At 41.0% G+C, this 21849-nt stretch overlaps 1 protein-coding gene across 4 annotated transcripts in view; it reads right to left on the bottom strand.

Moving 5' to 3' along the window:
* Ca-beta (Ca2+-channel-protein-beta-subunit) overlaps window positions 1–21849 on the bottom strand; it is a 592192-nt gene that overhangs the window by 226816 nt on the left and 343527 nt on the right. For all 4 annotated transcript variants that reach the window (XR_010859801.2, XM_067145289.2, XM_067145288.2 and 1 more), the window contains exon 2: window positions 5392–5508. Coding sequence is in view for 3 of the 4 variants with exons in the window: in XM_067145289.2 (XP_067001390.2) it covers window positions 5392–5508 (117 nt within the window). In the remaining variant the exon portion in view is untranslated. The remainder of the gene's footprint in view (window positions 1–5391; window positions 5509–21849) is intronic.

Genomic DNA, 21849 nt, shown 5'->3' with positions numbered 1-21849 from the left:
ATTGACAAATAAAGTGTTCTATTGTTGCTGATTACGTACCCCGGAAATGGCTCCTCATTGGCCACATGGATACGTTATGAAAATCCACAGCCTGTTTTCAGTCATTCGACTGGGTCAGGAATGGAATGAATGAAGTCCCCATCTAGCGGCGAGGATAGGAATTGTGCCGGCTGCCGAAGCCTGTTGCACTCCTGTGGGGCAATGATTAATGAATGACAGATGAAATGAAATGATATTGGAGAGTGCTACTGGAATGAAATATGACAGGGAAAACCAGAGTGCCCGAAGAAAAACATGTACCGCCTCCGGTTTGTCCAGCATAAATCTCAGATGGAGTGACCGGGATTTAAACCTCGGAACCCAGCAGTGAGAGGCCGGAGCACTGCCGGCTGAGCCATGGAGGCTCATGGATACGTTATGTTTCGGCCAATTCATTCCGTAGGATTTGGAACTTATTGGTATCAAACGTGATTTTTAGCCTGCTGTTTGACATCCATTTGGGCCGTTTTGATTATTTACTTTTCTTTCATATTATGGAGCTCCCTACCAACATAATATTTTCTATTTGGTACCTTTTGGAAATAGTTTCTCTCATGTCACGTTACCTAAAGTATGTGTACAGTGTGCACTGTATAACGATGCCTGAGACAGTGTCGCTAAACCCACATTAGGTTTGATATTCGTCCGATAGGAGGCATTTTCCGTGTCGGTGAGTTTAACAACATCCCTTGTAAAGTCGGTGATACAGTAGGTGTAGGATTGAGGTAAGCATGGAACGAGTACCCATTTCTGCAACGGACCGCATTCGAATTGTGACATTAGCGAAGCCCATTAAATAACCAAGACAAGACAAGACAAGACAAGACTTGTGACATTGCTGCAGGAAGGATGGCGACAAGTGAATGTCTCTGCTCGTGTTAGAGTGAGTCTGTGATGTCTCCAAGATACTTTCAGGTTACTTTACAATACTAATACCGGGCGAGTTGGTCGTGTGCTTAGAGGCGTACAGCAGTGAGCTTGCACTCAGGAGATAGTGGATCCGAACCCCACTGTCGGCAGCTCTGAAGATTGTTTTCCGTGGTTTCTCGTTTCCACACCAGGTCAATGCTGGGGCTGTATCTTAATTAAGGCCACGGCCACTTCTTTCCAACTCTAGCCCTTTCCTTTCCCATCGTCGCCATGAGACCTATCTGTGTCGGTGCGAAGTAAAGCAAATTGTAAAAATATAATTATAATAATAAGGGAAAACTAAAACACTTAAGAAAGTAAACTACCGTGTTTCATTGACCTAGTCAGCGTGAGGGAAGGACGTGTTACGGCGGAAGGTCAACGGACTGACCAGCCAGCCGGAATCACGCCTACGACAGATCGACGGTAATGCAACGGCTTGCATTTTATGCTGTAAAATATCGAACTTTATAACGGCTAGTTGATCTCCTACACTTCTCTTTTACTTAGTACTCTACATTTATTCAATATTGAGAGTAGTTTTTAAATATGAAATATATTATGTACTTTAAACTAATAATAATAATGTTATTTGCTTTACGTCCCACTAACTGCCATTTTAAGGTCTTCGGAGACGCCGAGGTGCCGGAATTTAGTCCCGCAGGAGTTCTTTTACGTGCCAGAAAATCTACCGACACGAGGCTGACGTATTTGAGCACCTTCAAATACCACCGGACTGAGCGAGGATCGAACCTGCCAAGTTGGGGTCAGAAGGTCAGCGCCTCAACCGTCTGAGCCACTCAGCCCGGCGTACTTCAAACTAAAATAGCGGTTAAGTTACACTTTAATGGGATAATATGAAACGTCCCCACATTACCCCGATTTATAGCACTTACACCAGGGTGAAAATGGGAAACCACGGAAACCCATCTTCAAGGCTGCCTCATCTCCCGAATGCAAGCTCACAGCTACGCGATCCTAACCGAACGGCCACCTCGCTCGGTGACATGTACACTAAACGAGTGATAGTTCGTTCTTATTCTCTGAATTCCCTCTCTAATCCAAAAAAAAAAAAAAATATTCCTTATGAAATTCTCTAATCGGTGATATACAAGAACTAACACATTTGAAGTTGTAGTTTATCTGTTGACATTTACAATAGGACGGAAGGTAAACAATAGCAAAACGGATATCACACGCCAAGAAAGGTTACAAGCTGGCTGAAAAATCTAGGCTCTGTGCAACCTTGAACTGTTCTTCAAGATCGTATAGCTTTTCCGGAAAATAAGAACGCCATCTATACAAATAAACACACACGCGTTCTTGACACTGTCTTACCTCCTCCTCCGCTAATACCCTTGGTGAGTTTACAGTTGTATGTTATGAACTGGCTAAGAATACTTTTTCAAGACAATCATGCCTGTTAATTAAAGCTGAGACAGTCTATTTACTATTTGCGATTTTTGTTTTCAGTCAGCGGCATATTAGATTTATTTAATCTGGCAAAGTTAGGGACATTTTTGTCCCTGTCTTACACTTAACCAGATTTACACATATTTAGTAATTTATAGTAATATACACAAATGAAAATATATTAAGTCAACTATCACTGTAATTAAGCTAGGAAGTAATGAGAAAATGAAATAATATCTCCTAATTGTGGATAATGCTATCATTCTAGTTGCTTCATTGATTATTAAGAATTCTAGGAAAATAAGAGTGTTCCCTAATGGATTAATAAATCGGTATGAACGACGTTAATCAGGGAGTGACGTGTACATTTTTGAAGTCGAGAAGTAGTCACAGTGGAAGAAGAAGAATAAGAAGAAGAAATAATTACCTAGTGCCTATCTGACGACTTTTCTGGTAGAGGTAGTTTGTGGAAGACCGTGTGAAACTGTTTAATTCTGATATCCCTTGGACCACCTGCGGAAGAAGGTTCAATTCCCGGCTAGCTGTACTCTAAAGGAGGAGTAGAAAACAGAATCCCGGTCTACAAAGCAAGAGTAACTACCGAGAGGATCCGTCATGCTGACCACACGGCACCTCGAAATCTGCAGGCTTTCGGGATGAGCAGCAGTCGCTTGGTATGCCGTGGCCCTTCGGATCTGTTGCGCCAAGTGGTTTGGTTTGGTTTTTATGTCCTGGAATGGTGACAAGAGTTGTACGTTGCGCTCTGTTATTCTTTTCATGTTGTTACGAGAGATCATGGAATCGTTCGTACCGGCAAGATGGGAACTGCAGATTAAGTGTAGTACACTAAGAGTGAGAAGTTGTCCGGTTGTCCGGCTTCATGGCTAAATGGTTAACGTGCTGGCCTTTGTTCATATGGGTCCCGGGTTCGATTCCCGCCAAGGTCGGTAATTTTAACCATAATTGGTTAATTCCGCTGGCAAGGGGTGTATGTTTCGTCTTCATTAACATTTAACCCCCATCACGACGCGCGGATCACCTACGGGTTTCAAATCAAAAGACCTGCAACTGGCGAGCAGAACTTGGCCTCTGACACTCTCGGCACTAAAAGCTATACTCCATATCATTTTTCAGTGTGAAGTTTAGGTCTATACTTGAGGCGCAGCCAGTTCAGTTCGTCGTACCATTTTTTTAAAAGAATTTGTTTTACTTCGCACCGACACAGATAGGCCTTATGTCGACGATAGGATAGGAAAGGAAAGGGTTAGGAGTGGGAAGGAATCGGCGTGGCTTTTATTAAGGTACAGCCCCAGCATTTTCCTGGTGTGAAAATGGGAAACCACAGAAAACCATCTTCAGGGCTGCTGACACTGGGGTTCGAACCCACTATCTCCCGGATGCAAGCTCACAGCTGCGCGCCCCTAGCCGCACGGCCAACTCGCCCGGTCGTCGTACCATTTAGACACATGACACGTGTATTTTAAGTTACAGAGAAAACTAACACAGGCGCGTTGTAGCTTTAAACTCATTTCCATACTGATATGTTGGTAAAAACTTGACAATAATCAAATGTTGGTAAAATAACTGCCTCAGTTAGCAGGTACTTCAATTTGTATGGAAATGTAAATGTGAAATTATTGGGTGTACTTAATGAAGCGAAGACTCACTTGCAGAGATATTACTTGGTCTGAACAAGATAGATTCTGGACAAAGGTTAGTCTTAAATCAGGGGCCGATGACTTAGCTGTTAGGTTTCTTTTAAAAACAATCATCATCATCATCATCATCATCAATCTTAAGTCACTGGAGCACACGAAGCGCCGGTGTGACGTCACCTTGCACCGCTGCACATGCTCACACTACGATGAGTTCAGCTGTGTGGCGTTACCGCACTCTGCACTGCTTTATCGCAGCCACAAGGGTCGATGAAGTGCTTTCAGGCGTGAGGGATGCAGCCATGTAGGAGAAGCAGGAAACAGATCTGGTTTTAATAACACAACTGACGACGTCTTGGATATTTGAGTTACACAGTCACAGAGAGAAACAACTACATTTCGGCTCTATGTTATAAGAATGTAAACAACAATTGTAGGTTCTGTGAAGAATAGCCATGTTATAACATAAAATTAACAGAGCATGATACAATTTTCTTTTTAATTTAAAACATAACAGAACAAAACAATTATGCGAACATTTTCCAGCATTTTCTCTTCCGTTTTTAAAAACTAGTTTATCAAAGTCAGGATGTAATGCCTGGGCAATTCTTAATCTAAGACAGCATATCAAGATGTGATCTGAGAAAATACTTCGGCTTTGGGATTTGGACTTAGAAAGTTTCATACCAGAAAGGAAAGTGTTCGCAAACATATGTGGAACCGAACATGCAAACTAGGAAATCTGGTTTGGGGGAGATTCTTATAAAAATTAACCAAATCTCCTTGTGTTGATATTTGTCCTTCAACAAATCGCCGCACTGTAAATTTAACATTCCCATATTTTACCTGTTAGGAACATTGTTAACATTCACTAAATACTGGGATGCAAAGAACTGAAACGTATTAAAACAAGTTTCTAGATTTTGAAACCTGGACACAAACTGATGAAGATTTTGTAGAATTTGCATACATTCTTCAGGAAGATTAATATCTGGAGCACGCGCGTTGTCATCTAGAGAGTTACAGCTGACCGACCCCTCCAGTTCCGCACTCACAGCGCCGGTTGTCTAGCCAACATAATTACTCAGCTCTCGCCTGACATCACACGAAGTGGCAGGCTTGGTCTTCACCGCCTGAAACTGTCTTCCTATGTCCTAAGTCTTTAACGGTCATACAAATACGTATTTTACAGGAGCGAATCGGTGTATTGCTCCTTTCCGTTGAGGAGGAAATTTGTTCCGGAGTGAACTGTGAGTCATCCTCCTGTGGTTCAGCGAGCCGCTCTTCCTAGCTCGTAGAGTTCATATTGGCCAGAGAAATTTTGTGACGATGATTTCATGAGAACACCATTTAACTGTAGAGATTTGGTACTTACCCGCGCCTTCTCCAGCTGACTCAGGGCCTGCCGCTCCTTCTCCCGCCGCAGCGTTTCCTTCTCTTCGTCCAGCGACAAGTCGGAAGACGGCTGCGAGTAATTCGAGTCCGCGGAGCCCTTCAAGAGAAAGGAACATCCGGATTAGTACCTGTTACCTAAAAACCTTCCCGTCTCCACAGCCATCCCTCCCCCGTAAAGTGCATTCCAATAGATAACAAGACAACTGATCAACAAGTCTAACACCAATCATTACTAGACTCCCGATGCTTCCGCAGTAATAAGTTAGAACGCAAACAAATTTGTCGAGTAGGATGTGTCTTCCGTACTGTAACGGGAGTAACAAGTTCTGAGAGGCCGAGCTCCTAAAGTTAAGCAAATCTCATAACAAGACTGCTGTCCGGGCAAGAATATATTTGTATCTAGCTTTAGTAAGTTTGCATTCTAACTTATTAATAGCTAAAAGTTCGGTCTATGTTCATTACAATAACCTGGCGCAAAACTACTAGTCATACAGATGATACAGACGATAATGATGACGATGGAGGTGGTGGTTTTAAAAGGAAGTACAACTGAGCAACCATCCTCTATTTACAGTAATCAGGAGAAAAATGGAAGGGGTTCAACAGTTCAAAGAATGAAGTTATTGACAAAAGAAAGACAAGGACCATGAACAGCGTGAAAATGAACGAATCCCTTTGCAATACAAATCTATGTGAGGGCTCACGAAACTTGTACTTTGACGTTTAGCGCTAGCAGCGAGAAAAATGTGACTAACGCTTCTGGAAAATGATTTGTTTCCATGGCAACGATCGCAACGATACCACATTTTTAAGGATGCTATCGCCACGTCGCTTGGCTTGTTCTTAGTCGCTTTTGTCATATATCTGGAGTGTTACTTTGTTAGTTTTATGCTTTACGTGTTTGTTTTACGAATACCGGTATTTTTGTTGTTAGTTAGTCATTGGCTACTTTACAGTTTTCCTAGTTTTATCCTTGAAGTGTGCGGTTAACAATCGACGTTAGATAATAAACATTTCAATGTGTTCTATTCTGTATTATAATTTATAACACAAGTTTTGACTGGCTAATGGATATAAGATATATCCTGATTACAATTTTTATGTTATACATTTGTTGATGTTAATTATGAGCAGTTGCTGGTCCGACTCGTTGGCTGATTAGTCAGCCTTGGGGCCTTCGGTTCAGAGGATCCCGGTTTCGATTCGCAGCCGGGTCGGGGATTTTAATAGTATTTGATTAATTATTCTGGCTATTGGACTGAGTGTTTGTGTTTGTTCTAACACTTTCCTCTTCATATTCAGACAACACGCTGCACTAACAACCACCACAGAAACACGAAATTGTGCTTACATCCTTCCATATAAGGTTAGCGCCAGGAAGGGCATACGGCCGTAAAACAAGGTCAAATCGACGTGTGCGACGCAGTTCGCACCCACGACCCCACAGGTGTGGGAAGATCGGTAGAAGAAGAAAAACAAGAATTATCAGCATTTGCTGGTTTTGTTATTGATTTTGAGATCACATTTATCGGCAATGGTGTGTTCTGTCCTAAATGATGAAATTATTAAGAGCAAATTTTATTGAATTCCATTAAGCCTACATGTCTTATTTAATAATTGCTTGTATAAAAGGACGATATGACAACGCAGCTTACCTCGTCGTTCTGCTTTCAAATGGCAGACCCCAACTCTCGTGGACAACACCGTCGGGTTCGGAAAATAATAACAGTTGGCCGAGGGAGGTCGGATAGGATGAAGGCGAGTAGCTTGACACTAGGAAGTGGAAGCAATACCAGACTAAGCTAGGGAGCCGTGGTCATCAACCCACTCACCCAAGGTGGAAGGCTCTAGGTCATCTTTTAATCTCCTTTGTTAACAGGCAGGTGATACTATACTGCCTCCATGGAGATTATGATGGTAATGGTGCTGGTCTTAATACTCATCAACATGGAAAGAAACGAAATATACTTGCTACCCGATAAAACGCTCAGGAGAAGTATACAAGGAAAACATGACATTATGGCCGTTATTAAATCACTCAGAGATCAGGAAACCAATCGATTTCAGGAATCCCTTGAAGCAAGTGAATCTCATCCTGCAGGGTGTCAAGACTGGTAGGTTCCACTTTAAGCTACCTGAGTGGGTTCGCATTCAACCTTACTAACAGTGCACCGCGAGGCTCTGCATAGTGCAGAACGTACCAGCACATCACACGAAACTCTTTCTTCTTCTTTTTCTACCGCTTCTCCCTATATCTGTGTTGCACATGAAGATTTGGCTCCGTTTCTTACAGCCGGATGCCCTTCCTGAAGCCAAACTTATATGGAAGGATGTAATCACTGTTGCGTGTTTCTGTGGTGGTTGGTAGTGTAGTGTGTTGTATGAATATGAAGAGGAAGGTGTTGGAACAAACACAAGCACTCAGACCCCGAGCCAGAAGAATTAACCAAACACGATTAAAATCCCCAACCGGCCGGGAATGAAACCCGAGACCCTCTGAACCGAAGGCCTCAACTCTGACCATTCAGCCAAGGAGTTGGACACATGAAACTCTGTATTACATGTAAATTAAAGTCCACAACCTGCTTCCAGTTTCAAGCAGGTCAGGAATTGAACGAAAGAAGCCCCATCTAGCGGCGAAGATAGGAACTGTGCCGGCTGCCGAAACCTGTCCCTCTCCTCTGGGGCAATGATTAATAACTGACAGATGAAATTATGTTGGAGTGTGTTGCTGGAATGAAAGATGAAAGATACCCGGCGAGTAGGTCCCGCCTCCACTTTTTCCAGCACAAGTCTCAAATGGAGTGACCGGGATTTGAACCACGGAACGCAGCTGTGATAGTCCGGCCCTCTGCCGCCTGAGCCACGAATGATCTTAGATATAATGTTCAAAATCCTTTCCGTTAACATTGTAGAAAATGAGGTCTAATATGGGAAACAGCGTTTCTAAACCTATGCTCATTTAACCCGTTTTCTTCTACGTGCGAGGGGTATGTCCTGAAAGTTTGCCCTACATTATTGTATGAACCTGCATAGTGATTAGTGATTAGCTTCTAGGTTTTACGCTGAGTGAGAAATATCATAACACAATAGAGTTAAAAGAAAATTGAATTATTTTGGAATTCATAAAATAATTCAGTCATGCATAGCAATAGGAAATGCGTCCACAGCATTATCCAATTTCGAAAATTGTGCGTGTTATTTCTAAATATAGGGGTTTGATGTGAGAATGTATGAAGTCAAAATAAAAGTGCGATATTGAAATTTAATGATGTTACTGAATTACATATCGTGAAGCAATCCAACATTCATTTGCCTCGACCATCATATGTACGTCTTCGCTATTCCCCATTTCACGTAATTTGTCCATAGTACAGAAGATTCTTGCACGAAGTACCATAATTAACATCCTGATCACCGAACCCTTTCACAAATATATGGCATTTCACAAAAATATCACAATGGTAGATTACATATCAAATCACATAAAACCAAATTGTTATTGCATAATATATTTCAACTAGTTCTACTTCAATATGTGTGAATTTTAAAATCTAATGCAAATTAAAATACATAAATAACATTTAACAACAGTCTTCTAATTGCTACACAATATTAGCTCAGAACGATATTGTACTACATAACATATTTATATTATAATTATACTTAGCTAATTAGTTTTGTATAACAAATACTAATTTATATTTTAACTACACAAAATTACATGAGAGAAAACGCTAACAACGATTTTCATTGTACATTGTCAATCTAGAGCTACAGGCGCTCCCTGGACACTGCATTTGGCATCTAAAACAACGCGAGGAAGAGGGAGGGAAGAACATTGAGAGCGTAATCTACACAGCAAGCGAGAAGATATCACACTAAAGAAAAACAGAATACTAAAGCGTCAATAGCAAACATCAAAAATACGAGAGCAACATTGAAAAGTAAGTTTTCTTATGCGGTTCAGCGAGACAGAGCTATTTAATTCGGATAAAAATCACACCACTTAGCTAGGAAATTGTTCTTTCATTTTCCATGCCCGTACAGATTTTTCTGAAGTAACTACTGTCCAGAGCGTACAAGAGATCATATGAATTTTCCACATAAAATACTTTTCTACCCTTGCAACCTTTTCATTGACCACTTTATTACACAAAAATCACCGACTTTAGTTTAAACAATCGTACTCTGCTACGATGGATTGTTAACTGAAAATCTTCTTGCTCTTTTTTTCAAGGTCTGAGTCTGAAATCTTGTCAGTATTTCCGTTCCAGAGAGGCATTCCGTTCTGACCACTGTGCAGTAATGTTTTAATTGAGATCGAATGGAGATGTACTTGTAGGTCTTTTGGCGTAGTCTGTACGCTGTCTCCATTTTACTCACCCATTTTTTAATGCCTCCTTTTCTTTTCCATCGGGGGATGAGAATTTCTCCCAGTTATTTCAGTTAATGGAAGCGATGATGTTCCCCAAATTGAATAACAATTTTGTCGGTGTCAGCTGCTTTGTCTATGAATCCTGTTAACCCTCCGCACCCCATCCAAAAAATAATTGAAAGAGGGTGTACAAAAATAAACTCCCTGTAATTTTACTTACTTAGACAAAGTTTCAAGGACTTCCAGAACGAAACTCAGGCGTAGTATGTATTATCCATTATTGAAATATAGCGACCTTAATTCTGGCCCATGCTGGTGCAAGAATAATGCTGGACAAAGAAGTTTGGGTAGGAATACGAAAGAACTGTATCCAATGCAAAGACACTCTTCCTTCTGCTCACGGATTCTCATAAAACGCATACAGAAACTTACTTCTAGATGTTCCCTGCTAGAGACAAAACATCCATAAAACAAGATGAAAGAGCTGCTGCGATATGATAAAGAATGAGAACGTTGAGAAAAGCCTATTGCAAAGAAAATATCTTACCAGTGGAGTGTACTTGGACATAAGTTACAGGTCACACCACTAGAGTGCAGCAGCATGCAAGAGATCGGTCGAGAAAACAGAAACAACAAATTAATAACATTGGTTTTCTCGACATGTCTTGAAACTCTTCCTGGAGACAAATATTGAAACAAAACAATAGAAAAGAAGAGAAAATAATTATATCCATCGTTCACTCATCAATATGACTTGACACAAATTTACTAGCTGCTGCTTCCGAAGTTTAGTTCCTAGTCTATGTAGTGAAGGCGGTAGAGTGAAAACCATATTAATATGTGCTATTAAAAGGTGGGTACTTAAGTAAAGTTTTATCGTCCATTTAGATGTACTATAATGATAAGCATTGTCAGGTTGAGTGATTTCTCCACCGGCATAGAACCTCTCCGAATAGAAAGGGATCAAGAGATGTGTTTCAGGAGAATTATTCTGAAGTTACAGATTTTTACAGCCTCTTTTTGAAGTCAACGAATGTGCACACGAAGTTTTTGTTACAAACAAAGATTATTATTATTATTATTATTATTATTATTATTATTATTATTATTATTGTTACCGTGTTTTAGCGGTAGGTAGAGGCGTAAGAAGGTGCGGGCGTGAATGGGTTTCAAACTACGGAATCAAAGTTAATGTAAAAGTAATTTAAAATTTAACTAGGTTATATTTTCTTTTCAAAAACAAAGCAATAACAGGCATGGCAGGTACAATGTAGCAAAACAAGGGGAGATACAATATTTACAGGTTTTGGGCTTCACGCCCTGACTTCAGCGATCAGCTCAGTTTTACCACAAACACAAGTTTTAACAGAGGGGCAGAAAACCCCATTCATCCCTAGGAGCCCCTGGCTCCGAATTACACAGAAAAGCCTCCACGAGGCATATGACACTCCATTTTCAAAAGAGCGATCCGCTCTTAAAATTTAAGCCTCTCAAAGGCCACACCAAACTCTACCTTCAAGCTGTCCTCTAAGGACGTATTCACAGGGGTAAAATACCCAACCTACAGAGGTCTATTACATGAAAAGAAGGTTGATTACATGACCTCTAAAATAACAATTTGAGAGGAGGCGATCTTGCACTCCTAATACACTTTGTTTTTTTTAAAACCTAATCTGGCTCTGGGCCGCTAACGCAAGGGCTAATCCCATACTACAGAGGTGACTTAGAGAAGAACACTTTACATTACATAAACGAAGAATAGTTTGAGAAAATAAGTTCACCTCAAAACAAATGTGAGTGGGAGCTCGAGAGGGTTAGCACTCTCTATCCCAATATGTAGCTTTACAAGAAAAAGATGAAAAAAGTAATTACATTTTAGGAAAAGGTTACATGATGGAAATGCTTCGAACCCGCCGCGAGTGTTAAACTGCCGACCTAGCAAGAAAAGAAGTTATTAATAGGCCATTACCTGGTGTTGAACGGCTGAAGAAGAAAGAGGCGCTTCCCGCCTCCTGCAATGTACTTAATACACTGAAAGATGGAACAGAAGTGGCCCGGAGACCCCAAAATCAGCAGTTTATATCCTCTCGCGGAAGATTCTAGGCGTTAGGGGAAATAAAACACCCTCCCTCAAAGTTTTTATTGGCTAGGGAAAAGAAACCCCTACATAGAGGAAGAAGAAACACATTATTGGTGGAAAATTAATTAAAGAAATTCGGGATTGGCTAGATCCAAAATAAGGGGAAAAAGAGGGGTATACAGCCAACTTAAACCATGACAGAAAGAAATTTAACAAAGAACAAACTCTTGAAATAAAAATTTCTCCAACAAAATAGTTCATTGATTTCGCACTAGGTTGCACTATTGTAATTCTTCAGTAGTGTCCTCTAGAAGAGAAAGTTCACACTTCTTACTTCAAGCGAAACAAAAACACATCAAAAGTGACACAGTTCAAAAACTCAAAATTTTCCACGTGGTGACATCTTCTGAGAAAGTAGAGAATTAATAGAATAGATAAAGTTCAACCTTCCTCCAGAAGAGGTGTTTCAACTGGCGCAACTTTTAAATAAACGGTGTAGAGGTGTACCGCCCGGTACAGACCTCCCCCCCCAAAAGTTCCTCCAGGGGTGACACATGAAATCAGTTTGAAACAAAGTCCAAGTAATGATGAAGATAGATAGCAGAAGCATTTACAAGATTTCTTAATTCAGTTTCAAAATGTTGTTGTTGCAGGTGAATGAAAGTCTTTATGTTTGTAGAATTTGAGTTTCTGAAGATAAACTTTTAATACTTAAAGGTGAAGAAAAATTTTGCAATGTCCACCAAATATTGTAGTTGAATTCCCAAGTGTAGTTATTGCTTATGGTGACTGTCCATGTAGTTGATGTAGATTGAGTCGAATGGCCGGACCGGCCGTTGCGGCTTGCGTCCAACGGAGGCCGCTCGGACCCCTCAAGTACCCTGAGATACCGCTCGCCCGCACTATGAGGGGAGCAGAGGTGTTGAAGTACGCCGCGCCCGCGGTGAACAGATACAGGCTGCGGGCATGTAGCAGGTCGTGCGCCGCACATCAGCCTTGGCCGGGAGGTGAGCTCCGGCTCGCCGTGCACATGTCGTCCTCGCTGGAGAGGAGGGGGCCCATCCCCCTCCCCAGTCGCTGCACGGCGCTGCGCGGCTGCGGGGGCGCTGAAACATTAAAGCTAGGCGGCAGAATTGTGTTGGACAATCATTTCCTTCGAGGGTACAGGCTTGTGGAGAGGTTGAGGGGCCAGCGGCGTGTAGATATCCATGGCATTTACTATTATGAAGCCACAGTGTAAGGTGGAGCAGGAGACGGGAGCGTGGTAATGGCCGTGGCAAGAACAGGATGGCAGTTTAACGGGTCGGGGCAGGTTTTACACAAGGCTTACATCTAAAACCAAAATATTACAGAAGGGGCAGAATGCCTTAAAAGTGAAACTCAAAAAAAAAAAAAATATATAACCTTCATATCCTTTCAAAATAATATGAAGCAAGTTAACACAGAAATTACACCGGTTTCACCTGGGACAGGTGAACTCTAAATATCCTCTCGGTGGCTGGATTACTTAGCAATAAGGTAACCGGCGTAAGAAAATCGAGAATGATACAAGGCCCATGAAATCTGGGGGCAAGCTTGCCCGCGGGAACAAAATTTTTGACCATAACCTGGTCACCTACCTTCAAGGTGGTGGGTCTCCGTCCACGATCATACCTTTCCCTAACCTTTTCATGAGATACTTTAAGATTAGCTTTAGCCTTCTTCCAAAGATCTTTAATGTTGTCCGGATCTATTGTCTCGGGCAGAATGTCATTCAGAGACCAGAGGTTAGAGAGCGGCGAGTTGGGGACAAACTTAAACATCAAAGAAGCTGGAGTAAACTTGTGAGATTCATGAACCGCCGAATTCAAAGCAAAAGCTATCCAATGCAGGGACGTGTCCCACCTGGAAGGATCTTCATGATGATAGGCAATGAGTGCGGACCTGAGATTACGGTTAACCCGTTCAGCCAGAGATGGTTGAGGGTAATAAGCAGAAGTAGTTACATGAGAGATGGACAAGTCAAAACAGAATTTACGAAATAAATTTGATGTGAACGCCTTAGCATTATCAGATACAATGTATTGGCACGGACCAAAAGAAGCGAAAATAGAATTTAGGCAAGTAATAGTTGACTGAGCGGTAGCCAGCTTAGTCGGAAATAACCAGGAAAATCTTGTAAAACCATCTACACACACAAAGATGAACTTGTTGGCATTACCCTTTGACTGGGGGAAGGGTCCCACATAATCGATATACAGGCGTTCCATGGGGCGCGACGCTTGATGAGAAGACAAAAGGCCTACTTTAGTGGACATGGTGGGTTTACTGATCAAACAAGGTTTACAAGCTTTTACAAGTTCCCGAATTTCACCGTCCATACCTTTCCATATGAACATTTCACGAATCTTTTCACGAGTTTTAAAGATTCCAAGATGCCCCCCCAATGGGGTCTCATGATAGTATTTGAAGATCATAGGTACAAGAACCGCTGGAACAACAACTTTCATCAACTTATCATGCCTCGAAGGGCAACATAGAACACCATTCCTCAGAACATAAGGGACAGCATGTTCCCCAGAAGAAAGGGTTTCCATTATCGGAGCCAGCGTCGGATCTTCACGTTGGTATTTCTCAATATCCCTAAAAAGCATGGGAGCATCTGTTAAGATGGCATTAACACCAGATAGTATGGACTCGGAAGGTGATGAACTGTCGACCGGTTCGTGGGTCTCTACGTCGTTATGAAACATACGGCTGAGTCCATCGGCAACAACATTTTCAGTACCTCTGATATGCCGTACATCGAATTGGAAGGCAGAAATACGGATGGCCCAACGGGCTATATGACCTGTACGACGCGGCCTACCTAAGACCCAGCTTAAGGCTTGATTATCTGTCTCCAGATCGAATTTGACGTGTTCCAGATAGAGACGGAACTTTTCTAAGGCGAATAAGACTGCCAAACCTTCAAGCTCATATATGGAGTACTTTGCTTCTTGAGCTGACAATGTCCTAGACGCATAGGCGATGGGTCGCCTCCCTAGTTCAGTCTCTTGAAGAAGAACTGCAGCTACTGCTGACGACGATGCGTCGGTTTGGACGATGAATTTCTTCGAGAAATCAGGCATAGCAAGTACAGGGGCATTACAGAGAGCTAATTTCAGATCTTCAAAAGCGGCTTGTTGAGAAGGTCCCCACTCGAATTTGATGCCTTTCCTACGAAGAAGGTTTAAGGGCGCCGCTCTATTAGCAAAATTAGGAATGAACTTCCTGAAGAAATTCACCATGCCAATGAACCTGGCGATACCTTTAATGTCCTTGGGAGGTTTAAAATCACGGATGGCCTGTGTTCTAGAATGATCGACTGCTACACCATCAGGTGACACAATATGCCCTAGGAATGACATAGAGGGCTTAGCAAAGGCAACCTTGGACAACTTAACAGTTAACCCAGCCTTACGAAGGCGATTGAGAACTTCTCGCAAATGATCTAGATGTTCTTCAAAGGTTTCGGAAAATACGACGACATCATCCAAGTAGTGATATAAGTACTCAAATTTGATGTCGGAAAAGACCCTATCTAGTAGCCTAGTGAGCACAGCTGCCCCCGTGGGGAGCCCGAAAGGCACGCGGTTGTATTCATATAAATTCCAGTCCGTGGCAAACGCTGTAAGATGTTTAGACTCTTCGGCAAGGGGAATTTGATTATAGGCCTGATTCAAGTCCAAGATAGTGAAGAACTTGGCCTTACGAAACCATGAAAAACAAGAATGAAGGTCAGGAAGGGGCACAGATTGCAACACCACCTTCCGATTGAGAGCCCTGTAATCAATGACAGGCCTGAAGCCTCCTTGGGGTTTCGGGACTAGAAAAATAGGCGAAGAATACGCTGACTTAGAGGGCCTAATAATACCATCTTTCAACATCTGATCGATGATTTCTTTCAGAGCCTTCATTTTAGGTGGAGATAGCCTATACGGTGGAAAACGGACAGGAATTGAATCCGTGACCTCAATTTTGTATTCAATAAGGTCAGTAACACCAAGAGTATCAGAGAACACCTCGGGAAACGACTGACACAATTTCCGAATACTATCAGCCTGCTCCTCAGGTAGATGTCTAAGGTCTAACAACATCTCATCCTGGGTAGGCGAAATAGATGAACATGATACAGAATTACACTTTAACAAGGGAATTCTACAATTGGACGCAAATTTGAATGTGCACGACCTACTCTGGAGATCGAGCACAAGACCAGTGTGAGAAATGAAGTCCGCTCCCAATATGATGGGGCAAGACAAACGCTTGGCCACAAACAATTTGATCTTCCATGTAAATTTAAAAACCCGAATTTTGACATGTAAGGAACCTAGAATTTCTAATGGAGATGAATTAGCCGAAACATATTTAACAGGAGATGAGTCATAGTCAGGGAGTTTACAAACAGATTTCAATTTAGAATACCAATCAGCCGAAATAATGGAACAAACACTGCCTGAATCTAAGAGAGCTGTTATAGGCTCATTATTTAACTCAATCTTAAGAAAAGGAACAGGTGCGGGGGTATCCGCCGCAATCCTAAGACACTCTTTAGGGCATTCAAAAGATGAATTTGAAGGCTGGTCGTTCTCTGCATTTACAACCTGTTTACTAGGGGCTAAGTCTCGGGAAGATGGATTAGTCGGCTCAGCCGACGCCACTAGTCACTTTTTATTATTGGAATAGCTGGAATTTGCACCAGAAGTTGAGCAGGAGGGGGTGCTATTTGAGTTTGGGCAATTCTTGGCGATATTTGAGAAGGCCCCACACTTAAAACAGCCTTGTGATGACCCTGCTCCATTCCTTGTCCCACTTGACTTGATCAGAGGACACTTATTCCGCAGATGTTCAGGCGACCCGCAAGCATAACATTTACGGGGATTGACTGGTCGGCGAGGTGGAGGCCGAGTGTTACTAAAGGAAGGCGGGGGTTCTTTCGCGACACGCAAAGAATCGGCGTATCTAACTCCTTCCGCTGAGACGGCCAATGCTTCAAGTTCAGAGAAGGTTTGCGGACACGCCGCGAAACACAAATATGACCTGTAGGATGGCGAAATACCTTCTACAATAGCCTGCACAATCTGATCTTCAGGAAAGTGCAGAGCAAACACCCTAGTGTAGAATTTGATATCTTGAATGAAATCAGCCAAGTTTTCATCCAAGCGCTGTACACGGTAATAGTACTTCTGAATCAGGGAGGACCTGGCCCTAGCCGGGATGAAGTTAGCTAGCAAATGGGCATGGAAATCCTCAATAGATGATTGCTCGGCAATGGCTCTTACGATTTTATCAGAGAGAATACCAATAGCATACGGATAGATAATTTGCAAAATTTGACATGGCGAAAGAGAAAAAACCAGAGCATGATCCTGAAATTCCACTAGAAATCTTAAAAATGAAATTACATCACTGGTGGTGTTGACGGAGAACTTAGAGATACCTCTAAGCAACATTGCCAATGGATGAGGCAAGCTACTGAACCCAGGTGACATAGTCGTTAAAAGTTTCAATGGCAAAGAAGTTAATTCAGAGCGGATGTTACCCAATGACGCACGGCGTTCAGATTCGTTGTTCGATGGGGCAGAGATAGTTTGAGCAGCAACGGTTATCCTATTGACTTCTCCCTGAGGAGGCTCTTCATCACTACCTACGTTCACTGTGGCGGGTTGATCAGTTTTGGGAGGAACTTCGCCGGTTAGCAATTGAGTGACCTTATTAGACAATTCAGAAATAGTTTCAAGGAGCGTATTAGCGTCCTTCCTCTGAACGTCATTCACCTTTAGAGACAACAGATCATTAACTCTATTTGCAAAGTGATACAGCCTGCCTTGCACACGCTTAATTTGATTAGGAGACGGATCGTTTTCATCAAAAAAGCTGACTACAGATGCTAGCCCAGTAATATTCTCGACGATCGTGGAAAGAGAGTCATCAATTTCTTTCTCTCCCAAATTGGGGATGGAAATGGGCAAATCAAGGGACTCTCTAAGCTTGTTGGTGTCGATTGCAACCGTGCCTCCAGATTGCACATTTCTGATAGTTAACTCGTATATCAACTCCTCTTTGCGCAAATAGTTAAGGAGGAGAACATCGCGAGGGCCGGGCATGATGACAGAACAATTTTGAAAAACTCAAAAAATTCCAGCAACTGAGACAATTGTTAGAGTTCGAATCAAAGCAATGTTTAGCCGTCAAAAGGGGCTAAATTGAGACCCATTCAACCACGCTCTGCTACCACTTGTTACCGTGTTTTAGCGGTAGGTAGAGGCGTAAGAAGGTGCGGGCGTGAATGGGTTTCAAACTACGGAATCAAAGTTAATGTAAAAGTAATTTAAAATTTAACTAGGTTATATTTTCTTTTCAAAAACAAAGCAATAACAGGCATGGCAGGTACAATGTAGCAAAACAAGGGGAGATACAATATTTACAGGTTTTGGGCTTCACGCCCTGACTTCAGCGATCAGCTCAGTTTTACCACAAACACAAGTTTTAACAGAGGGGCAGAAAACCCCATTCATCCCTAGGAGCCCCTGGCTCCGAATTACACAGAAAAGCCTCCACGAGGCATATGACACTCCATTTTCAAAAGAGCGATCCGCTCTTAAAATTTAAGCCTCTCAAAGGCCACACCAAACTCTACTTTCAAGCTGTCCTCTAAGGACGTATTCACAGGGGTAAAATACCCAACCTACAGAGGTCTATTACATGAAAAGAAGGTTGATTACATGACCTCTAAAATAACAATTTGAGAGGAGGCGATCTTGCACTCCTAATACACTTTGTTTTTTTTAAAACCTAATCTGGCTCTGGGCCGCTAACGCAAGGGCTAATCCCATACTACAGAGGTGACTTAGAGAAGAACACTTTACATTACATAAACGAAGAATAGTTTGAGAAAATAAGTTCACCTCAAAACAAATGTGAGTGGGAGCTCGAGAGGGTTAGCACTCTCTATCCCAATATGTAGCTTTACAAGAAAAAGATGAAAAAAGTAATTACATTTTAGGAAAAGGTTACATGATGGAAATGCTTCGAACCCGCCGCGAGTGTTAAACTGCCGACCTAGCAAGAAAAGAAGTTATTAATAGGCCATTACCTGGTGTTGAACGGCTGAAGAAGAAAGAGGCGCTTCCCGCCTCCTGCAATGTACTTAATACACTGAAAGATGGAACAGAAGTGGCCCGGAGACCCCAAAATCAGCAGTTTATATCCTCTCGCGGAAGATTCTAGGCGTTAGGGGAAATAAAACACCCTCCCTCAAAGTTTTTATTGGCTAGGGAAAAGAAACCCCTACATAGAGGAAGAAGAAACACATTATTGGTGGAAAATTAATTAAAGAAATTCGGGATTGGCTAGATCCAAAATAAGGGGAAAAAGAGGGGTATACAGCCAACTTAAACCATGACAGAAAGAAATTTAACAAAGAACAAACTCTTGAAATAAAAATTTCTCCAACAAAATAGTTCTTTGATTTCGCACTAGGTTGCACTATTGTAATTCTTCAGTAGTGTCCTCTAGAAGAGAAAGTTCACACTTCTTACTTCAAGCGAAACAAAAACACATCAAAAGTGACACAGTTCAAAAACTCAAAATTTTCCACGTGGTGACATCTTCTGAGAAAGTAGAGAATTAATAGAATAGATAAAGTTCAACCTTCCTCCAGAAGAGGAGTTTCAACTGGCGCAACTTTTAAATAAACGGTGTAGAGGTGTACCGCCCGGTACAATTATTATTATTATTATTATTACTGCAAGAAGAACTTTTATTTCAAGAATAATGTGAATTATACTTTGTTTCGTAATTCTCTTTTTCACAGCCTTAGTGTTCATGTGTCTGTTCAAAATAATTGTACTGTAGTTTTGTAATTTTGTGTTCCTTCTCCTTAAATTTTTAACTTTTATAAGTAGTTACCGTTGGCTATAGTGCAGTAGTTATACGTAGTCTAAGTTTATAAATGGCATCCGTCCGTCCATCCGTCCGTCCATAATAAATATTTCACAATATTTTTCCGTTAAATGAAACAGGTAACAATGATTCTTTAGGGGAAAAACTGGTTAAAACAGAGTTAACGTGTAAATGGTTTCTCGATATCCTGAGATTAATCTCGTCTAACTCTACATACTCACTTGTTGGTAGCCCAGAAAGGCAGTTTTCTGAGCTTTCTTATTTTTACATCAGACGAGTGCTGGACCTGTATCTTAATTAAGGTCACGTTCGCTTCATTGTCATGTCCTATCCCTTCGTCGCCTTAAAATATCTACGAGTCGGCGTGACGAAAAACAAACAGGAAAAAGTTAATGATGTGAAATTCTCTTGGGCTGAGTTCTAACCTGAAAGTCTGAAGAGGTTTTGGTATTCTTCTTGTCGCTAAAACAAAACTAGTTTTAAAAATGTCAGAAGCATTAGAGATAATGTTAATAATGTTACCGTACACCTCAAATTTCTTTCTAATTAACCAATATCTCATAGGTTTGTAACTTACCCATTTGATTGGTTCACTGCTATTATGATTATCCAGCGAAAAAATGTACATGTTATGAGCTGTATCAGCGTAAGTATACATCCTTTGTGTCAGTGATATTGATGTTTGAACGACAAAGACAGCACAACACATTCGAGTGGACGGAGCAGCATACATAACAAACACACAGAAACACACACAGGAGTACTATGTGCTCAAAGAAGCTAGGCACGTTGTGAGAGGTTAGGGGGACATACGGCGTGTACTGGTCGCATGCCCTAGGAGATGGCGGGGTCACCACATTCTTCACGGCCTGAAAACTTCGCCAACACTGCTGGAAAGGACATTCGATTTCAGAAGGGAACAATGTTTCACATCAAGAAAGGGGAGAGTCATTTTCCTTTGCTACTATTTAAAATGTGTCTGAAAACTATATAATTTATTATTTGGCCATTAGTCTGTGGTGTGAGCTCTAATATTAGTTGGTGAATTTAAAAAGAAATGCAAATGAAATCATAATGAACTTGAATTTCACAAATATCAAATATTGCTGTTTTCTTAAGAGAGAAAGTAAGGCACATATAAAGAGAAACTCGAAGATGAGAAATAAAGAGATAGACAGACGAGGGAAGAAAATATACAGAGGGAGAAAAGAACAAAGTCACATGAAGAAAGAAAGAAAGAAAGAAAGAAAGAAAGAAAGAAAGAAAGAAAGGAAGAAAAACAAAGGAATTGTGGTGAAACAAAAGCACATGAAGAAAATGATTAGACAGGTAAAATGAATGAAATAGGCTAACAAACGAACAATGCAATTAAATTAACAATACAAATCAGAAATTTAAAATGTCATTAAATTTACTGTCCTATTATAAATAAACTTGCTATAAAAATCTATTTTTTTCTAAAATACACATAAATTTCACATTAAGTACAAATTATTTTAGAATTTAAAATATTAGCTAATAATTTATTTAACAAACGTTAAGATTTTCATCAGCACCTAATGTCAATAACAACTAAGATTATTCTACAAAATAGACATCAGAGAACGAAAATTAATTATTTTTGAAACTTTTCAGCATTGTGATTAAGTATAACAGTTTTATTAAATTAAGCTATTTTGTTACTACAAGAAATACTTTAATAACAAGAGTCAGTAAGAATATTTTGAAATTATGATGCTGAATAATTAGTTTTAATAATGTCCTATTGAAGAAGCTGAAAAACTAACAGTTTTATGCAGGTTGATGGCTGGAAATTATGAGAAGATAACATTAGTGAGAGACGTCTAATAGTAAGAAAGAAATACACATTTAAGTACATACGGAAGATTACCTGTTGTGTGTTGTTATATCACTCTGGGGATTAATTTTAATTCTTAAATGGCATCGAAACTACACTCATGCTCAGAAATTAAGGATAATGCTAATACATGGTGAAACAACGCTATGGTGGGCGGTTTGCGGTTTTAAATCACCTCTGGGTATGACCATGTGGT

The sequence above is a fragment of the Anabrus simplex genome, chromosome 4, assembly GCF_040414725.1.
Source record: "Anabrus simplex isolate iqAnaSimp1 chromosome 4, ASM4041472v1, whole genome shotgun sequence".
NCBI lineage: Eukaryota > Metazoa > Arthropoda > Insecta > Orthoptera > Tettigoniidae > Anabrus > Anabrus simplex.
The sequence above is the reverse complement of the archived record's forward strand: the minus strand, read 5'-3'. Positions and strand labels throughout refer to the sequence as shown.